Here is an 18937-nt window from a genome sequence, read left to right as displayed (position 1 = left end):
CTTCCCAGAAGAAGATCGAAGAAAGTAGCATTGGAGGACAAACCCTATGACCAGTTCTGGATAATTGTATGGCGTCGAAGATGCCCAATTCCTCCCATCTTTGTTGCTTTTTCGCTTGAACTTTGTTAAGCCAAGCCAAGTACTCTTTGTTGCCAGGAGCTGGAGTCGAACGAAACACCCTAAGCGAAGGGTCCATAAACTTCAAGTCGAGGGGACGTGGTTTGTCGAAAGCTACAGGCATGGTGGTTTGGAAACAAGGAAATAAACCAGTGGTTTGTTGTGGGTGATAACGATGGTCTGGTAATGGCCATGAGAAAGCCATTAATTTATCAGTAATCTGAAAAGGGATTAACATCTGGTTTTGCCAAATAATGGCTTTGGCTTCAGTGAGGTTGGGTTGAGGAATAAAATCCAATCCTTGTTCTTCTTCTTCACGAGACATAATAAACCCTAAAGGGTTCGCACACGTAGCGTAAACGGTGGTGTTGGTGGTTGTAGCTGCCATTGTTGTGTATGAAAGGAGAAGAAGAAAATGGGTAAAGGTTAGAGAAGAAGAGTTGGTTCTTTCTGAAACGTTTGAGAAGAGAAGTAAACGAGAAGAAAGAAAGAAAAAGGAGAAGAGAGCTGCACATATATATATATATAAGCTGATAGTGACGTCATCAGAAATCGTGCAAAAAGAAGTTGTGAAATCAAAGGTCATGTCAAAGAAACGCTTTGGAAACTGGTTTCAGAAAGTGGGGAGTAGTTATAGCCGACTACCTAAGAATTAGGTAATAATTAGTACCTAGGGATGTGCAAAGTAATCATGGCGTCAGAAGAAAACAAAAGTCGAAACCCAAGAAAGAACTGAAACGCCATTTTTCTCTTTCCTAAGGTCAGTCGAAAGAAGTCGCTTGGGGGGCAATTTGTTACCCTAGGATTTTGACTTATTAAATAATGGTGAATAATCTCTAAAACATGTGAGATTATTAAAGAATCTAAAGAGAAAAGTCTGACTAAAAGGTCTTGTTTAGTTAGAGCTGACGTTCGACTATCTATAAATCATCGTTGCCAAGGTTCGACTAGAATTAGTCAATATGCATGTTCGACTAGAACAAACAGAAAAAACTTAGACGTTTTGTTTAAGTATAGCCCTGAAGTCGGAAGGCATCAGAAGTTAAGAGGCAGTTTCAAGCAGTTTACTGGCAGTTTTTGCAAGACGCGTGGAGGTCTCACAGTTGAAGATCTTGCATGTCGAAGACACGTGTTGACTGATAATCTGTCGACCGTTAGGAGTAGTTATTTTATTTTTACTATTTAAACAAGTTCCATAGGAACAGTCTAGGGTCCGCATTTTCTACAAATTACAAGTAAACTCAAATCTCTGTGCAATAATGAGTGACGAGTGCAACTTTGGAATGTACGTATGCGTACCTGTTTAATTAATGCAATCATTTTACGTTATATTTCATCTTTCAGTGCATATTTAATGCTCTTTTATTGCTTTTATTTACTTTAAAGCCTTTAATTTCAGTGTTTACTTTTACTTTAAAGTCACTGTTGCATTTAATACAAACCAGATACACATAATATAACAAAATAAAGCAATTAGTCCTGGAATATTCTAGTTGATTCCGTAAAAGTAACCTTTAAAAAGGAAACTAGCGCTTGTTTACCATTTTTCTGGGTAAACAACGTGTTGCCTAAATGACTATTATATCCTTCCCTTAGACTACCTGCCCTCTTTATGGTAGGGATAGTCTTATGGTGAACGATACTCTCGATGACCCTTTCAAATCCAATGAAAGACTTCCTTCCCTCCCATGGTATGGATAGACCCTTTCACCCGAAAGACTTAAAGAACATGAAAGACAAACTTAGGGTAGGTAGTTCTCAATTGATTGCTCACATTCAAACTTTCGAATTACTTTTCACACCTCTCTTCTCAAATACTTTCAAAACAAGGCTATGCTTATTTACAAGCTAAAGTCCTTAACGAAGTTTTTACTATTCACACACGACACTCTTTCAAACAATTCAAACAAACAAGTGAGCAAAGCAATTAAGAGCCGATGGATAAACATGGATGCAAAAGGTGCTTACACCTTCCCTTTGTATAACCTACCCCCCGAACTCAAGTCTTTTAAAAAGGTCTTTCCTATTCTTTCTGCCTTTCTAAATGGATAAAATAAAAGTCGGTGGCGACTCTTGCTTACCGGTGGCGACTCTTGCATACCACTCCCATTTTTCAACTTTCTTTCTCTCTCTAAACTCAAACTCTCTCTCTCTCTCTCTCTCTCTCTCTCTCGTTCTCTCCTCCCCTTCTATTCTTCAACCAAGCCCAGAACTCCCTTTGCAACCACCGTACGCCACCACGCCACCGCCCTAGGAACCCAGAACACGAGGAAGATCCTTATGATCTTCATCGTCCAACACCCAAACCTTCATGATCTCAACCCATTAAAACCCAGTAATACCCAAATTAAATGAACCCTAACCCCAATGAACAAGAACCCTACCAACTTCAAGAACCCTAACCCTAAACCATTTAAACTTTAGAACCCTAACTTAAAATTTCCAGAAAATCAGAACAACATCATACATGCAAGCAACAAAACAACCTAAGCTAAGTGTCAGATTCGGTACCTTATGTTCTTGAATGTTGGATTGTGTTTGCTCCCCCAAGTGCTAATCTCCTTCTCTTGTCTTCTTTGTCTTCGCAGGTGCACTCGTTTGAGGTTAAAGCTCAAGAAACTAGGGTTCTAATGATGAACCCTAGGCCTTTATCGGTGAAGAACTCTAGTGTGGGTTAGGGTATTCACGGAGCCTCCTTAGGGTTTTTTTCAGAAGTTCCTCCCCTTATTCATCTGTTTTCCTTTTAATTTATAATTAGGTTTAGGTTTTTAATTAGGAAAAATTACATTAGAGATTTGATATACGTTTTTGTTGTAAAATTGATTCTGATTTGTAATCTCATGTGATTCAATGAAGATTTGATTGGTAAATTGGATTGTAATATTTGATTGATTAAAATTATATTTGATTTCGTTTGTGTTTGATTGAATATTAGATTTCGCTTCTGAGATTTGCTGGGCTTGGATTCACTTAGGGTTTCGGGGTGGACGAAAGGATGTTGCAGCGGCGCAGCTTAGGGTTTGGATGAGGAAGAACGTGAACAGGGTCCGGGTCGGTTCTGACCCGATCCATGTCTTGATCCCACCTGGCCCATTATGCTTGACCCCCACACCTGATTACTGGCCTATTATCCCATTGGTTTGCTTTGGCCCAAACAAACTTATTAACCAACTAATTAAGTTAGTTAGGTTACTAATAACCATACTAATAATAATAGTTAGATATAATACTACTACTAATAATAATAATAACAACAATTAATAATAATACTAATGATAATCCTAAAAATCAACAATAATTAATTAGTAAAATTAAAAATACTAATACTAACAATTAGTAATAATAAAATTAATAATAATAATCAAAAAACAAAATGCTAGTAAAACACAAATAATATCCCAAAAATGATAGAACCTTCGTAATAATTGGGGCCCAATGTTTGGATCCCGAAAATACTTACTATTCAAATCCCTGTTGTCTCAACCCGGTTTATAAGAGAACAGGATTAACAATTGAAATGTTAAACCCTATAACTCTTAATTTTAAACTCCTAATAAATAGTAGTCATGAATCGTATCGGGTAAATTTTGGGGTATGACACTTGGATGTGTTATTTATGTTATTTCCCGTTATATCATTCTCTAACTTCCTTTTATATGATTGATAGTTAGACAAAGCTTATTAAATGCAAATTTTGGTACTTGACATAAACTGAAATGTATTATGATCCTCTAATTTCTCGATTGCCGCATCTTCTTTTTGATGTTGTCAAATGGGGAGAAAGAGAGATAGAGAGATCAATTCAAGAAGCTCAAGCAAATAGCAAAAGGGAGTGCACCAAGATAGGGGGAGCCTTGACAAAAGGTAATGCACCAAGATAGGGGGAACCTTGACTTCTAAAGAAACAAGTTTTGCCATCATAAAAAAGGGGGAGTATGTGAATGCAAGGTGTGTTTTAAGTGATTACAAAACTTGATATTAAATGTTGGATGTGTCTCAAGTCAATCGTGCAAGATGGGAAACTTCAAATAGAGTCAAAGCAAGCAAATTTGAAAGTTCCAGGTTCATAGTGTAGCAACCTGCCCTAAAATTAAATTATTAGAGTCGTCACCTATTCTACCAGGGCGAATAGGAAACCCTACGCAATTAAGAGATTTAGGTAAGATTATTATAATCAGGTCAAGGGAAGGTTTTAGGCACCCTTAACCCTTTCCTAAGGTTTTGAATTGAGAGGCGGAGGTTTATGGCTAAACGTTAAGGTTTATAGCTAAGGCAGTGAATAGGGCGAAAAGTGAGATTTGAATTGAATTGAGGTTTTAGGGCAGGGGACTCGCCTTGTTACCAAGTGCCTACGTATCTCCTTAGGGAGAATCAGAGTCAACGTAGTTCGGGGACAGGGTTGTATGCCTTAGAATTTGATATGCAGGTGTTTGAAGGTATTTTGAGTTACCTATCGTAGTTTTGAGTTTTGTGGTTTGCAAGGCATTTTGAGTTGCCTGATCGAAGTGGTGAAAATCCGTAGTTTGGTTCGAAGTGTTATGAATGTTTTAAGTGGCGTACAACCCTAGTTTGATGTGTTTTCGTTAGGTGTGATGATCAATAGATTTGATCATTAAAATTAACGAATTTGATAGTGTATTGCTGACCATTCTGACCAATAGATTCGATCGTCACGAATAGCAAATAAAGTGTATTTTAATTATTGATAATTATTTATCGTTATCTCTCATAATCAATAGGTTTAACTATTACATGATAACGAATTTCATTATTGTATTTTATTATTAGATTTGATTAATTAAATTAATCGATTTATTAACCATTGCGACTAATAGATTTAGTCGGAACGAATAATAAAGTAAATCCTCAAACTTTGGCCAAGTGGCCAGTGGGATTGGGCAAACCCTAATACTTATAACCTTTCTAGGATTTTTGTGATTTATAATTAAAGTTGGTTAAAATTAATTAAATCGGGTGATCAAAATAATCGGGAGAATAAATCCTAGAAAACCTAATATAGCCCTAATCCTAATTATATTTCTAATCCTAATTAAATAAATAAATTAAATTAATCATTATTAATTAACTTCTAATCTAAATAATTAAAATAGAATAAAAAAATCTATAAAGAAACCTGGTTTTGGCTGCATGTAGCATTTCCTTGAGGGTCTATGGTGGAGCTACAGCCCTTGTACGTTAGATCTGGATCATTGGAGATCCTGTGGCTGTAAGGCGAGAGTGTACCATGGTCTTTCGTTTGGAATGCTGCGTAGAATCCATGAACATAACATAGCTTGCAGTTATTGAAAAAAATAATTGGCATTGGTGGGGTTCGAACCCACGCCTTGTAACGCACCTGCATCTCTCATTCACCAATTGATCTGCGCTCTTGAATTGTTTATTAACCAACATGATTACACAAAATATTAAACGTATGGAAAGTTATGTAAAAGTCAAAGAACCTGTCTGCCTAGGCCCCATGGGGCATTGAGTGGCCAATCAAGAGATGAGAGAGGCTCAGTGGCTGTTGAATGACCAATTGAAGCATGACGCGCATGGAAAGAGAGTGATGGATGCTAAACGGCCAATCTCATGACGACACACAAACGTCTTCTTCATGGCACTGCAAAGCGGTTCGTGAACCACCCTCTCCAAGCCGTGAATCGCAGCTTCATGCTTCATCTTCACATGTCCATAACTCCCTCAATTCTCCATGAAATCAAACAAAGTTTAAACCAAAATTGTAGAGCTAAATGCCACGAACACAACCATTATAAATTTGAAGCAAATAGAAATTTATATCAAGTATAAAATCACCCTCAAAGTTACGGATCCAATATGTTTCAACAACATATGCACCTAACTAAACTCAAAAAAACGATGTTAACTATACAAAGATAATGCCCAGATCTATCAAACAAGGTCCTACGAATTCAATGGTATAATCGTTATGGATTGAAACGGCCCAGAACTGCGAGAACGATGGACTCTCTTTGTTATGCCCTAGCCATGGAAAATCTCCACCCTTGCGTTAAACCTTCCATGTAACGGTTCCTTTAGACTCTAAACACTATCACGAACTCAAATATACTGTTAGCATGAATTAAAACACCATGATATGCAAGCAATAAAAATCAGAATATAAGTGAAGATGATGAACACGAGATACTCATCTCAGACGTTACCATGCTTGGATCTTGATTCAATCTTACCCCTGGGCACCTCAGGAGCGAATTAGAATGTCTGGTAGAGATGGTAAATGGCTGCTCCCCCCAAAACGAAAATTTGCTCTTCTTATGTGATTTTTTGGATTTTGGAGTAGGCTTCAAGGGCTAGGGTTTCGTCCCCCCTTCCTTTTGTCTTGGTTAAGAATATATATGCCTTGCAATTAGGGCAAGATATGGGCTTGGTCTTTGTCTTATGAGAAAGATATAATCTCCATTAGAAAATACCATAAAAACTTTCTATTTTGAGTGATTTTCTTCCTGATCCACCTTAGCACATTTTTGGATCTTCCTTGCTGATTATTTGGGCCATCCAATGATTAAGATCAAAACCATATGAAGTGATTCAATAATTTATATTTTTATTCCATTCATTTGTTTTTAAATTCAAATAAATATGAATAATAGATAAACAAAAATACCAAAATTGTGAGGGTGGTTTTATAGACCTTTATATATGTCATGGATGTGTTTGAAATACAAATTCTAGGCCCATTAGTTAAAAAACAAAGTTTTGGGCAATTAGGGTTTCATGCATATCTTGCAAATTGCCCAACTTCAACCATGCGTATCTCTCTCAATTTTAACCCTATGGAGGTGTTCTTGATCATTTTAGAGAGCTAAAAGAGTCCTCTAAACGACCCTTTTGGTTTCATCTCAATTGGAGCTTCCATGCTCAAGTTATGAGCTTTGACCCACAAGGTGTTTTGGTTGACTTTTTGGAGGACCTATAATCTCTTGTATCGTATCTCCCAAATGATGCATTTCTGGTCTTGGCTTGTGAGAGACAAAGTTGTAGAGAATCAAATTTCCTTCAAAATAGGCTTTGGTTTGGGAAATTTTTTATGCTCTATGTGAAAGTTATGACCAGTCAAAGTTGAGTTGACCTTTCCTATAAAAAACCCTTAATTTGAACCTTTTGACTTTGTTCATTTCTGAGTCTTTATTAATGGATCATGATCAACCTTTGATCAAATGATGGATATAACCTCAAATACTTTTTGTCGACAAAAAGTCTTGAAGTTTGACTGTATTTTGACTATAGTTGACTTTTAGATCAACATAGTCGACTATTGATCGTCTGAGCAATTGATTGAGCAATCCTTGAAATCGAAGCTTGACTTTTGACATGGAGATGCTTTGAGACATATTAGACACCTTGAGATCCATTTGAGGCCTTAGAGATTCAAACTCCTTTGATAAAATGCAAACCCTAATTTTGAATAGGAGAGAGTGACTTGAGGAAACCCTTGAACCTTGAGTCATTGCAGATGAAAAGAGGAGGGCAAATTTTGGGGTATGACAGCTGCCTCTGTTCAATCTTCTTAAACCTGAAGAGTTAGATAGGCACGTCTGCCTATCGTGATCTAAAGGTAGAAGATGATTGAACACTAAAATGCCCTGAAATTTGTTGGGAAGAAATTTCGTGGGAGATGGGTTTAAAGATGCCATTCGAGGTAAATACCCTTTTTTAGAACGTGAAGCAAATGCTTTCGAAAGGAACCACTGTGTTTTGATTGTTGCACGACCTAAAAAGGCAACCTGAATTTTATGCGATGTTATGATGCATGCAATGTATGATGCAGTGAGCTTCTCAAAATAAATGAGAGCGGTGTATGTATATGCATTATGTATGAATGAGGTATGCAATTGAATGATACATGACTGTTAGTTATGCTAGTTGAAGTTAGTAACTTTGGAAAATAAAACCTTATTTGTTATTGATGATATTTTGAAGAAGATCACTGCCGAGGGATTAACGTGATAAACCCAATTGAAGAACCTTTTGAAAAATCTTGTGATTAGGGAAATAAATCCCTACTTGCTGCCGGAGATGATATTAATTAGCGAGAAGATTCGAAGGAGATCAATGGCAAGGGACTAACGTGATGAATAACGTAGCTAGCAATAGAGAAGGTTCGTCGTTTGCTGTGTAGAAGATAATTAACTTGCTATAGTGCTAGCAAGCTCTTGCAGTTTGTAGGTAACCCACTTACTATAGTTCTAGTAAGTCGTCGCGGTTGGTATACCCACTCCTTATCGTAGTTTGAGTAAGTCTGTTGCAGTTTGTAGGTAACCCACTTATCTTTTCGTATTTGTCTGCGGTAAAATCCATATTTGATCAATAGTTAAAACTTGATGAAAGACGCTCACCAAGTGTTTGATAAAATTCCATATTCAACTTTTGCTCAATTTTTTGTAAAACAGTTCATTGTGAGAAATCTCTTATAGTGTGTAGATTAACAAATTGGTAATCCAGTTGAAGTACGTAATTTCATTTCATTATTATCATCTGGTTTTGTTCACATATATCCGGCATTCAATAACTAGATCGTTCTAGACGATAAGTTTGATTCCGGGGCATTACGTTTTTCAAACATAAATATTTCATAAAAATTGAAAAATGTGGTCTATTCACCCCCTCTAGACCAGTCATATCGTCTAACAAAATGTTTTATTAAAAAGAGTTTATTATTAAATGTTATATTAATAAAACTTAAGCTAAACCAAAATATGAAAAGCTGATGACAAATTTCTTGATGCTATAACTGGTCTAAGGTATTTAATCACATCTTATTTTATACAATTATTGAGTAATATTTGGGCACTGTCAAATTATTGAGAGGTCAAAATTTATTGAATAAGAAGCTTCTGATTAAATCCAAAATGAAAGCGCAATGAGAAATCACAATCAAAATAGGTTATATACTTGAATACCAATTTCACATTAACAAGACCTTATAATCTTTGAAATGTTACCCTCTGTCGAATGACAATTATAATTAGTAGGTGAAATTTAGTGTTTAATGATGCATACATCTTTGTAATAATGAGACTAAAAGATAAATAGAGAGTTATGTTATTCATATCCACACATCATCTATTTAAAATCAAAATAAATCCAAAATGGAACTTCAATGAAATGCTCACTCTGCACAAAATTAGCCACTTATGCAAATGAAACCAAATTGCCATTGCATCCCTATTCAATAGCTACAACCATTTTAGAATAGTAGTTCATATAATTATGAAGTACTAACATTACTATGAGTAACTCTTTAGTTGAAACTTCACACTCGAGTAAAACCTCAATTTCTATTAATATCTTTATGACCATTAATGACAAATTGAATTGAATTGCTTCTGGTATTTCTATATCTTAAACCAAACAGACAATTACATATTGCATTGCTTATCTCCAAATCACTTCAACATTTTAAGCAAGTCAATGAACACTAATTGTAAATATCAAATAAGAATTCAAGTTTAATGAATAATCTCTTTATGAGTTAATGAGTTCTTGATAGCATTTTAAAATATTGATTTGCTTGCTAACTAAGCAAGTCAATGAACACTAATTGTAAATATCAAATAAGAATTCAAGTTTAATGAATAATCTCTTTATGAGTTAATGAGTTCTTGATAGCATTTTAAAATATTGATTTGCTTGCTAACTATAGCAATTTACAATATTTAACTCATGTGGATATCAGCCTGATGAATACAAGTAAACTTGTTTAATAAGCAAAACTCATTCAAAACATTTGTTTGACCCAGGAATCAAACCTGGTCCTTGCATGTTGCCATGATGCATCTCCCACCAACTGAACTGGTACATCTTATTAATTGTTTTTCGTTTCAAACTCAATTTAATATATATTATTTACGTTTTAACTATTTTTATAAAAAATATATAGATTAACGTTAATATTAATAATTAAAAAAACTAAACAATAATTATACATATTAAAAATATTAATATATTATAAAAAAACGTTAATGTATATTTAAAATGTACTTTATATATTATAAAAAATATTAATATATTATAAAACATTAATATATTAATATACTTTATATATTAATGTACTTTCTAATTGAACTTTTAAAGTTTTTGGTTTTTATAAATTGATAATTCTTTTATAAATTAAATTTTTATAACTTTAATATTGTTTTTAATTAACGTTTTTATATATATATACTGAATGTTTAAATTTAATTAACATATAAAATAAAAAAATTTAGTATATATGTTACATAAAAAACTAATTATATATACTGAATGTTTACGTTTTTTATTTATTATATATATTAACTAAATAAAATAAATATAGATGATTCAATAATTATAAAATTAATTATTTTTTTCAATTATAAAACTGAGCATTAATTAATAAATCCCTAACAAATATTAACATTTTATTTTTTTATATAATATATTAACATCTCAAATTTATAAATTTCTAAAAAAACTGAGCAATTCCTATAAAAAAATTAAACAATATTAATTTATATTAGTTATACTAACTTTTTATATTAGTTATACTAAAATATCTTTATATATTAATAGTTAGTTTATAATATTTTAAGGACTCCTAGTATAATGTTAACATTTTTTTTGTTTTATATATATGTTTTATTTTTTTATATTACCGTTAACAACATTTATTTTGTTTTATATATATGTTAAATTTTTTTGTGTTAATGTTCAGTATATTTATATATATGTAACATATATACAAATTTTTTTTATTTTATATGTTAAATAAATGTTAACATTCAGTGTGTGTGTGTGTATATATATATATATATATATATATATATATATATATATATATATATATATATATATATATATATATTAACATTTTTGTTTATTACATTTAAAAAAGTTAATTAAAAAATTATATAAAAATGTTAATTAAAAACTTGAAAGTGTTATAAAAATTTAATAGTTTATAAAAAATATAATTAGTTTATAAATTTAAGAATTTATAAATTTAAAATATTATATAAAACGTTTTATATTAATATACTAACTTTTATGCTAATATAAAATACATTATTATGTTCAGTTTTTATTCAGCTAAAATATTAATAAGAAAAGCAAAGAAAAAATATTTAGTTGCAACGAAATGGTGAAGCTCAGTTGGTTGAGGAGTGTCTCAATTACATACTTGTATCTGTGGCAAAATTTTTGAATGAGTTTTGCTTATTAAACATAGTAAGCAAGTCCAGTCAGCAAAATCTCCCACGTCCAGTCAGGCAAACAAGGGATAGGGGCTTCTGAAAACAGAATCTTTGTTTTATAGGGGGCGGTTTACAAAAAAAAAACTTCAGGGGGCAAAATCAAAACTCGCCCTAGTGACAAGGGGGCATCGTATATTTCCTTATAATTATTCTCCACCTTCAAATTATTTAAAAAAACTTGTCCTTAATCATAATCATTGTAATTTTTTTATTTTTTTATAACTCTTTTATGTTTATTTATATTTTTTTTTCTAATTTTGTTATGTATCATATCATATTTTATTTTATATCAAACTTTAAATCTTTTATTTTAATTTTTTTATTTATTTTATTAAAATATTTAAACCATTTATATTTAATAATAAATGATTTTATGTATATAATGTATGAATAATTCATTAAGATTTAAAAGTTGTTATAAATATATAATTTAATTTGTTTTTGAATATTTTATTCGAATTAAGTGAAATTAATGTTTTAACATTATGTAGTAAATTATAACTTTTTAGTCACTCAATATTAGAATTTTTACTAACAAAAAAATATGTATACATTTTTCACATTTGAATATCATATTGTATCACTTATATAAGATAATAAGGATAAAAATGTAAATTATTAATAAAACCCCTCCCCTCCCCTCCTGAACCAAACATATTTTTAATTAAAATCTCTCACTTCCCCCCTTCCTCTCGTTTGAACCAAACACCTATCTAATTAAAAACAATCTCCTCACCTCCCCTCCCATTCCCTCCCCTCCATTAAAATCCCTCCCCTTCCCCTCATTTGAACCAAACAGACCCTTATAGTTTTGTGGCAAAAAATTTAGTTCTTCATTTTTTGTCATTTAATGTTAATTCATCAAATATCCTTTTGATTTTAAGTTAATTGTTTGTTTTGTTTTAATTTTTCTTCTTTATTTCATATTAAAACCAGTCTCAATTTAAAATGAATGCGCGTCTTGTACAAGAACTCGTGCGAACGCACGAATTTATTATTATATTTTTTTTTTTTACAAAATTTGTTATTAGTTGTACATTAAAATGAAAATTTTCCAATGTCATGTTTTTCTCTTACAAAATTTGCCACTACCCTGATTTAGGGGTGTTCGCGGTACAGTTTTGATGTTAAAAATCATCCAAACCGTAAGAGAAAATAACTTGCGGTTCGGTTTGGTTTGATTGACTTTCAAAAATAAAATCGAACTAAACCAAACCAAACTAATACGGTTTGAATTGGTTCAGTTTTTTTCTTTAAAATTATTGAGCCATATATATATATATATATATATATATATATATATATATATATATATATATATATATATATATATATATATATATAATTTTGTGTTTAATAGTTTTTACATTAATATAAAAAAATTATAATTCTCAAAATAAGTTTATAATTTAATTCATATAAATACGTCTTACAATTTTATCTTAGATCTAAAGAATGATATACTTAAAATTGCATTCGTAAATAAATATTGTACAAAGAATACGATAAAATACATTATGTCAAAATAGTATTTATAAATGAATAATATTTTGTTTTTTTGATGATATATAAATTAAAATAAATATTATACAAATAATATGATAAATTATACCCATAATACTAGTTGATTTCTAAAAAACTAATAATATAATGCAGTTTGGTTTGATTTGATTCGGTTTACAAAATATAAACCGCAAATCGAACTAAACCATGCGGTTATGTTGAAAAATCACCCAAACACATCTGAACCAAATGCAGTTTTTTGTAGTTTTGGTTCAGTTCAGTTCCGTTTTCGAGTTTCTATTGGGTCGATTTGGTTTTGAACATCCCTACCCTGAATAACACAACCCCGCACCCTTAGGCTATGTTTGGATATCATAAAATCAACGGAGCGGAATGGAGCGGAGCGGAGTGGGATGGAGCGGAGTAGAACGGATCGGAACGAAAATACCATTCCATTGTTTGGAAATTTTAGGACGGAACAAGATAAGTTGTTCATTCCGCCCAAATCGGAGGGTAAGAAAAATGGTGGTAGGTGATGGAATGGAATGGAATCCATACCACTCTATTCCACTCAGTTCCATCCATTTTTAAATTATCCAAACAATGGAATACCATTTTATTCCATCTCATTCCGCTCCGCTCCATCCGGTTCATCAATCCAAACAAAACCTTAATTCGAAGGATAAGCTATACTCCTTCTATTCCCAACTCAATCCAAGAAGAATCCAGCGCCGGAACAAGCTTCCACCCTTGACGTAAATTCCATTTTTCTTCACTTCACAACTTTCACTTCACAACTTCATTTATACGCATTACATGTTTTTTTCGTGTTGCAAAGTTACAGTATGAGTAATGATTTCTTTTGACGTGTAGGTTATAAAAGAAACCAACCTGGCCATGGTTTATTGAATGGGACGATGAATATGAAGTTCACAGGCTATTCCATTTCCCTTTCATTTTCCCCTTTAGCTTCCAATTTCATCAAAAACACTCCCAGATTACAGGCCACTATATCTCGAAGAAGCCCTAGAAATTTATGCATTTCGAGGTTCTTTTGTTCCAAACAACAACATGGGGCTGTTGCCAAACACTATCTTCCTCCTTGGTTTAGGTTAGTATTATCTATTTTGTGTAATTTATGTTATTGAAGAGTCCTTTTGTGTCATTAATTTTTTATTTCGTGTTGGTTGAATTTTAGTGTTGCTCCAATGATGGACTGGACGGACAATCACTATAGGACTCTCGCGCGCATCATATCAAAGCATGCTTGGCTGTATACTGAGATGCTTGCAGCCGAAACAATTGTTCATCAAAAGGATAATCTCGTAAGTTTAAATCGAAGAGCAGTTTGGGATAAATTGTATTGCGAAACCATTTATTCATTCATTTTGTGTATTCTGCTCAGGACAGATTCTTGGCATATTCTCCGGAACAACATCCCATTGTGCTTCAAATTGGAGGGAGCAATGTAGAAAGTCTGGCAAAAGCAACTGAACTTGCTAATGCTTATTGCTATGATGAGATCAATTTAAAGTTTGTATATATGTCCTATCATCTTAAATCCTAGAGTTTCATTGTTCTGTTATTGGTCTCGGTCTCTGACTCTAGTTATTTTACCAAACATATATCAGCTGTGGTTGCCCAAGTCCAAGAGTAGCTGGACATGGGAGTTTTGGTGTGCGTCTTATGCTTGACCCAAAGGTTAGAAAATTGTAATTAATTCTATATGACAACATGCAATTCGATTGAATCGATAAATTTTCCTTGTCAACTTGCATTGATATTGGAATTTAATGTATACAAGAAAAGTTTGTTGCCGAGGCTATGTCAGCAATTGCTTCAAGTACAAATGTACCTGTCAGTGTCAAATGTCGAATTGGTGTGGATGATCATGATTCTTACGATGAACTGTGTAAGGACACCTTCATTATACATTCTTAGGCAAAAATAATATTGCAGTACACCAGATATGTCTGTAGATTCTATCTTTTATAAGATTTTGCAACTAACTAAGCTATACTAAATTAGTGGCTAGCATTTATTTTGATTGCACTCAAAAAGGTTATTCCATTTATAGGTGCATGGTGGCTTATTATCACTGAATCCCTTGGTTACTGTTTCCTTTAATGCATAATTGTGACACACTGATAGGAGCCAGTAATCTGAAATATAGAGATATCAGAATCTAACAGAAAATGGTTTTGATGGAGTTTTTAGGACCACCCATTTTTTGTGCTAAAACATGGCCAAGAGTCATATTGCTTCATATAAGTTTGGCCTCAAATCTAACCTGCCACCATCTCTCCTTGACAATATCTAATTCTGTTACAAATTGAAATTAGTTCGTTTAGACATGTAACATGCCTATCGAATGTTACATGGGATTCAGTAATTGGATTCGATTTGCATCTGAAAGATGACACTTTGATGCTATTTGTTGAGACATTAACCTCTTGATTGTGATCTTTTCATTATACATTCACAAGGATGAGGGGTTGTTATTTTGATCTTCGGTTAATAGTTTCTTCTATAAAATATTTGGATAATGGTTTTTGGGGTTTTATAGTGAACTTTCTGTTGCGTATCAGGTGATTTCATATTCAAGGTTTCTTCTTTATCACCCACTAAACATTTCATAATTCACTCAAGGAAGGCACTGCTCAATGGCATTAGCCCAGCTGAAAATAGGAGTATTCCTCCGCTAAAGTACGTTACAGTTAAATTTGGTTTTTGTAGTCATACACATAATATATATCTTCTTACATACCTATGTACATACACAAATACAATGTCTAGAATTGTAGATGATATGACAGTCTTTTAATGCAGATATGAATACTTTTATGGCCTTTTACGAGACTTTCCAGATTTAACATTCACAATAAACGGGGGTATTACTAGTGTTGATGAGGTAAAGCCACTGTCACTGTCTTTGTGATTTTGTGTCAAACCTGATATTTGTAGGAATATTTGGAATTTTTCAGTACTAAACTTTTTTTTTTAATAAGCTTTTCAGTACTAAACTTAATTGGTTCTCTTATAATTACTGCATATTGTTCTGATGATTCTATCTTGGACTGTTTTCATGGTACATCGGTTATAGGTCACAGCAGCTCGAGAAGCTGGGGCTCACGGCGTTATGATTGGACGTGCAGCATTCTATAAGTAAGTGTCAAATACGAAATTCCCTTCTTTTGTCCATATTCAAGCATAAAAGTTGCTTTATTTCAAGAACCAGAATTCGCTTTAAGTCGGGGCATTGGAAATTGCTGCATATCTATAACAATGATTTGTTGATTGACCCCTCTTGATATTTTTTAATTATTGATGCAAAATTCATATGCGGCGGCTTGAATAATCATTGTCGTAATGTCAACAGCCCTTGGAATGTATTGGGACATGTTGATACTGCAATTTACGGTGCACCAAGTTGTGGTCTTACACGTCGTCAGGTTCATTTAGACAATGCTCGGCTTTCCATCGATTAAATTGCACTGATACTTTCTCATTACTCAGTTTACCATTTTTATGTCTTAACTATTTATCTTATTTACTTAAGGTTCTTGAAAAATATATAGTCTATGGGGACTCAGTGTTGGGAAAATATGGACATAAGCCAAATGTACGAGACGTTGTGAAGGTGTGTAACCTTCAATTGATTTTGCAATTTGTTACTCTCTTTTATTCTCTGGAAACTTATGTAGTGCCTGTGTTGTAAATTAAATTAATATTTTTATGACAATCATCATTTAAGACATTTTTTCTATTAATTCATATATATTTTTATAATCATAATTGCATAATATTTATATCAAAATTGCGCGACCCGTGCGAACGCACGGGGGTCCTTTACTAGTTATTTAGTAAAGCTATTGTCTCTTATGTATAGATGTAAGTTATATACCTATTAATAATATTCAAATTTCTACCTCCAATTCGTTGCTATTATATGACTATTGTCAGTTGTGTCACTGCAGCCTTTACTCAATCTTTTCCATTCAGAACCTGGGAATGGACAGTGGAAGCGCAACGCCGATGCCGCTTTTCGAAATTGCACGGTATAGTTACTGTAGTGAAACCTAATTAACTGAGTACTTAAAAGGGCATGTTGTTTTTATTTTATATATGGCTTTCGGCAAATAATTAATTTACGGTATGTACAAACTTTAACATTAAAGCAAAACATATGAATTATTTTTAATTTACTGTTATTTTCTGTGATTTCTATCTTACATAAATGATCAGCATTTCAACATAGTTATCTGACAAGTGGTCTATAACCTTTTAAGTAACTCTTCATCTATGAGTCCATAGTTTAAGACTTAAAAAACAATTATTTATAGTTGTTAGGCCAGGTTTGTGTTGCATAATTTGATTACAGTTTAATGTCATTTAATGAGTTATGTTATTGCATAAATTGATTCAAATGCTAACTGAAATTTTGAATTATGCAGACAATAGAATCATTTTTTGAAGAAACCCTTGAAGCAATTCCTGACTCGGTATTGGATTCGCCTGTTTCAGAACCATCTCCTGGCCGCACCGATCTTTTTGCTAATGTAGACAGTTTACTGCCTCCTCCATACAAAACAAGAGAAGAGGCCATTGTTATATGCGCATAGGTTCCCGGACACTAAAAAAAAGGGTCAAATTATAGTCATCAGTATCATTTTTGAGTGATATGAAGTGATACAAGTACAACTCATGTAACAGTTCACATTAATACAAGAAAAATGAATGTTCTATTTTGTAAGTTATTGACTTCCAAATGTAATCTATTCAATTCAATTCGATTTATAAGATATAAGCAAAACTTAGTGAATGGGATTACAATTCTTTAACAAATTATTTTGTACTGTGGAATGTTAGTGTCTTACCAACCCCTTATACAAAAAATTGCAAGACATTTTTTTTTTAGAGTAAACCATCAATTTAATCTACTTAGTTCCTTAAGTATAAAGAAAATAGTCCTTAAAATATATGAAATCTGTCAAATTATTTTCTAAGATTATATATTGATAAGAGGTACTAGAAACTAAAAAGACAGAGTTCACATGATTTAGGGACTAATTTAACAGATTTTATATAGTTTTAAATATTATTTATTATTTTCATATAATTTAGGGACTGAATTGATTCTTGAGGGACTTATTTTTTAATTCAGGGCCACTAGTTCAAGAGGATCAACAATCCGACGTGGCAATAACTTATTGGTTATTACTTCTACAAGATAAGATAGAGGATGACCTTACAAGTTCAAAGTTTGTGATTTACATTAAATTCCATATATCCTTTTTATCTAACTTAACTACTCACACACAACAAACACATAGAAGCACTAGTTTTCAGAATTCAATCAAGATTACACCACTACACACTACATCAATGGCATCACTAACCATGACAGCATCATTCTTCGCCGGGAGCTCAGCGATCGCCTCCCGGTCACCTGTGGCAACTCAAAGGAAACTGGTGGTGGCTAATGCTGCTAGAGGAGTTGAAGTAGAAAAGATGGAAGTGAGTTATGAGAATGACAAGGAAGGAACCAATGGAAGGAGGAACATCATGTTTGCTGCTGCAGCAGCTGCTGTTTGTTCTGTTGCTGGGATGGCTTTGGCTGATGAACCTAAACGTGGTTCTCCAGAAGCTAAGAAAGCATATGCACCTGTTTGTGTTACCATGCCAACAGCTAGGATTTGCCGCAACTGAGGGTGTTTTAGTCTTTTATGTACTTTGTATTGTAATGAAATGAACATTGGGGATGTAATGTTTTGGTTTCATATTCTTATCCTTTGTAATTCTATGTACTAAGTTGTTCATGAAACTATCAAATTTGCCTTGTCTATGTTGTTGTTAATTTGATGCTCAACCAAGAAATTTGGTTAGTAGCTTAGAGTGCTTGGAGTTTCATTTTGCTTTTAAGAGGAGAGGTAAATATATGAAATTTAGTTCTCTACACAATAGGTAATTAAATAAGAAAATTAGGCGTGGGTATTTCAACACACATCATGTTGTTGCATATAATATTAGTTATTAATTTGTTTGTTAATACTTGATGTCGT

The 18937-nt window shown here is 32.8% G+C and overlaps 2 protein-coding genes across 3 annotated transcripts; both read left to right on the top strand.

Moving 5' to 3' along the window:
- The first annotated feature begins 13502 nt into the window (after positions 1-13502).
- LOC131601624 (uncharacterized) lies at positions 13503-17697 on the top strand. 2 transcript variants are annotated; one of them, XM_058873488.1, is made up of 13 exons: positions 13503-13630; positions 13749-13986; positions 14074-14200; positions 14281-14408; positions 14507-14576; positions 14685-14787; positions 15464-15581; positions 15705-15786; positions 15979-16040; positions 16255-16327; positions 16435-16515; positions 16853-16933; positions 17330-17697. In XM_058873488.1, the coding sequence occupies exons 2-13, from the start codon at positions 13793-13795 to the stop codon at positions 17495-17497; spliced, it is 1287 nt and encodes a 428-aa protein (XP_058729471.1). In that variant the 5' UTR covers positions 13503-13630; positions 13749-13792; the 3' UTR covers positions 17498-17697. The 2 variants fall into 2 exon arrangements, with proteins under 2 accessions (XP_058729471.1, XP_058729473.1); XM_058873490.1 differs by lacking the exon at positions 13503-13630 and having other exon boundaries at positions 13847-13986; positions 14286-14408.
- A 464-nt stretch (positions 17698-18161) lies between these two features.
- LOC131601625 (photosystem II 5 kDa protein, chloroplastic-like) lies at positions 18162-18732 on the top strand. The gene has a single exon (XM_058873491.1). It carries the CDS (start codon positions 18261-18263, stop codon positions 18582-18584), a length of 324 nt encoding a protein of 107 aa, XP_058729474.1. The 5' UTR covers positions 18162-18260; the 3' UTR covers positions 18585-18732.
- Positions 18733-18937: the final 205 nt, after the last annotated feature.

The sequence above is a fragment of the Vicia villosa genome, linkage group LG5 (assembly GCF_029867415.1).
Source record: "Vicia villosa cultivar HV-30 ecotype Madison, WI linkage group LG5, Vvil1.0, whole genome shotgun sequence".
Taxonomy (NCBI): domain Eukaryota; kingdom Viridiplantae; phylum Streptophyta; class Magnoliopsida; order Fabales; family Fabaceae; genus Vicia; species Vicia villosa.
The sequence above is the reverse complement of the archived record's forward strand: the minus strand, read 5'-3'. Positions and strand labels throughout refer to the sequence as shown.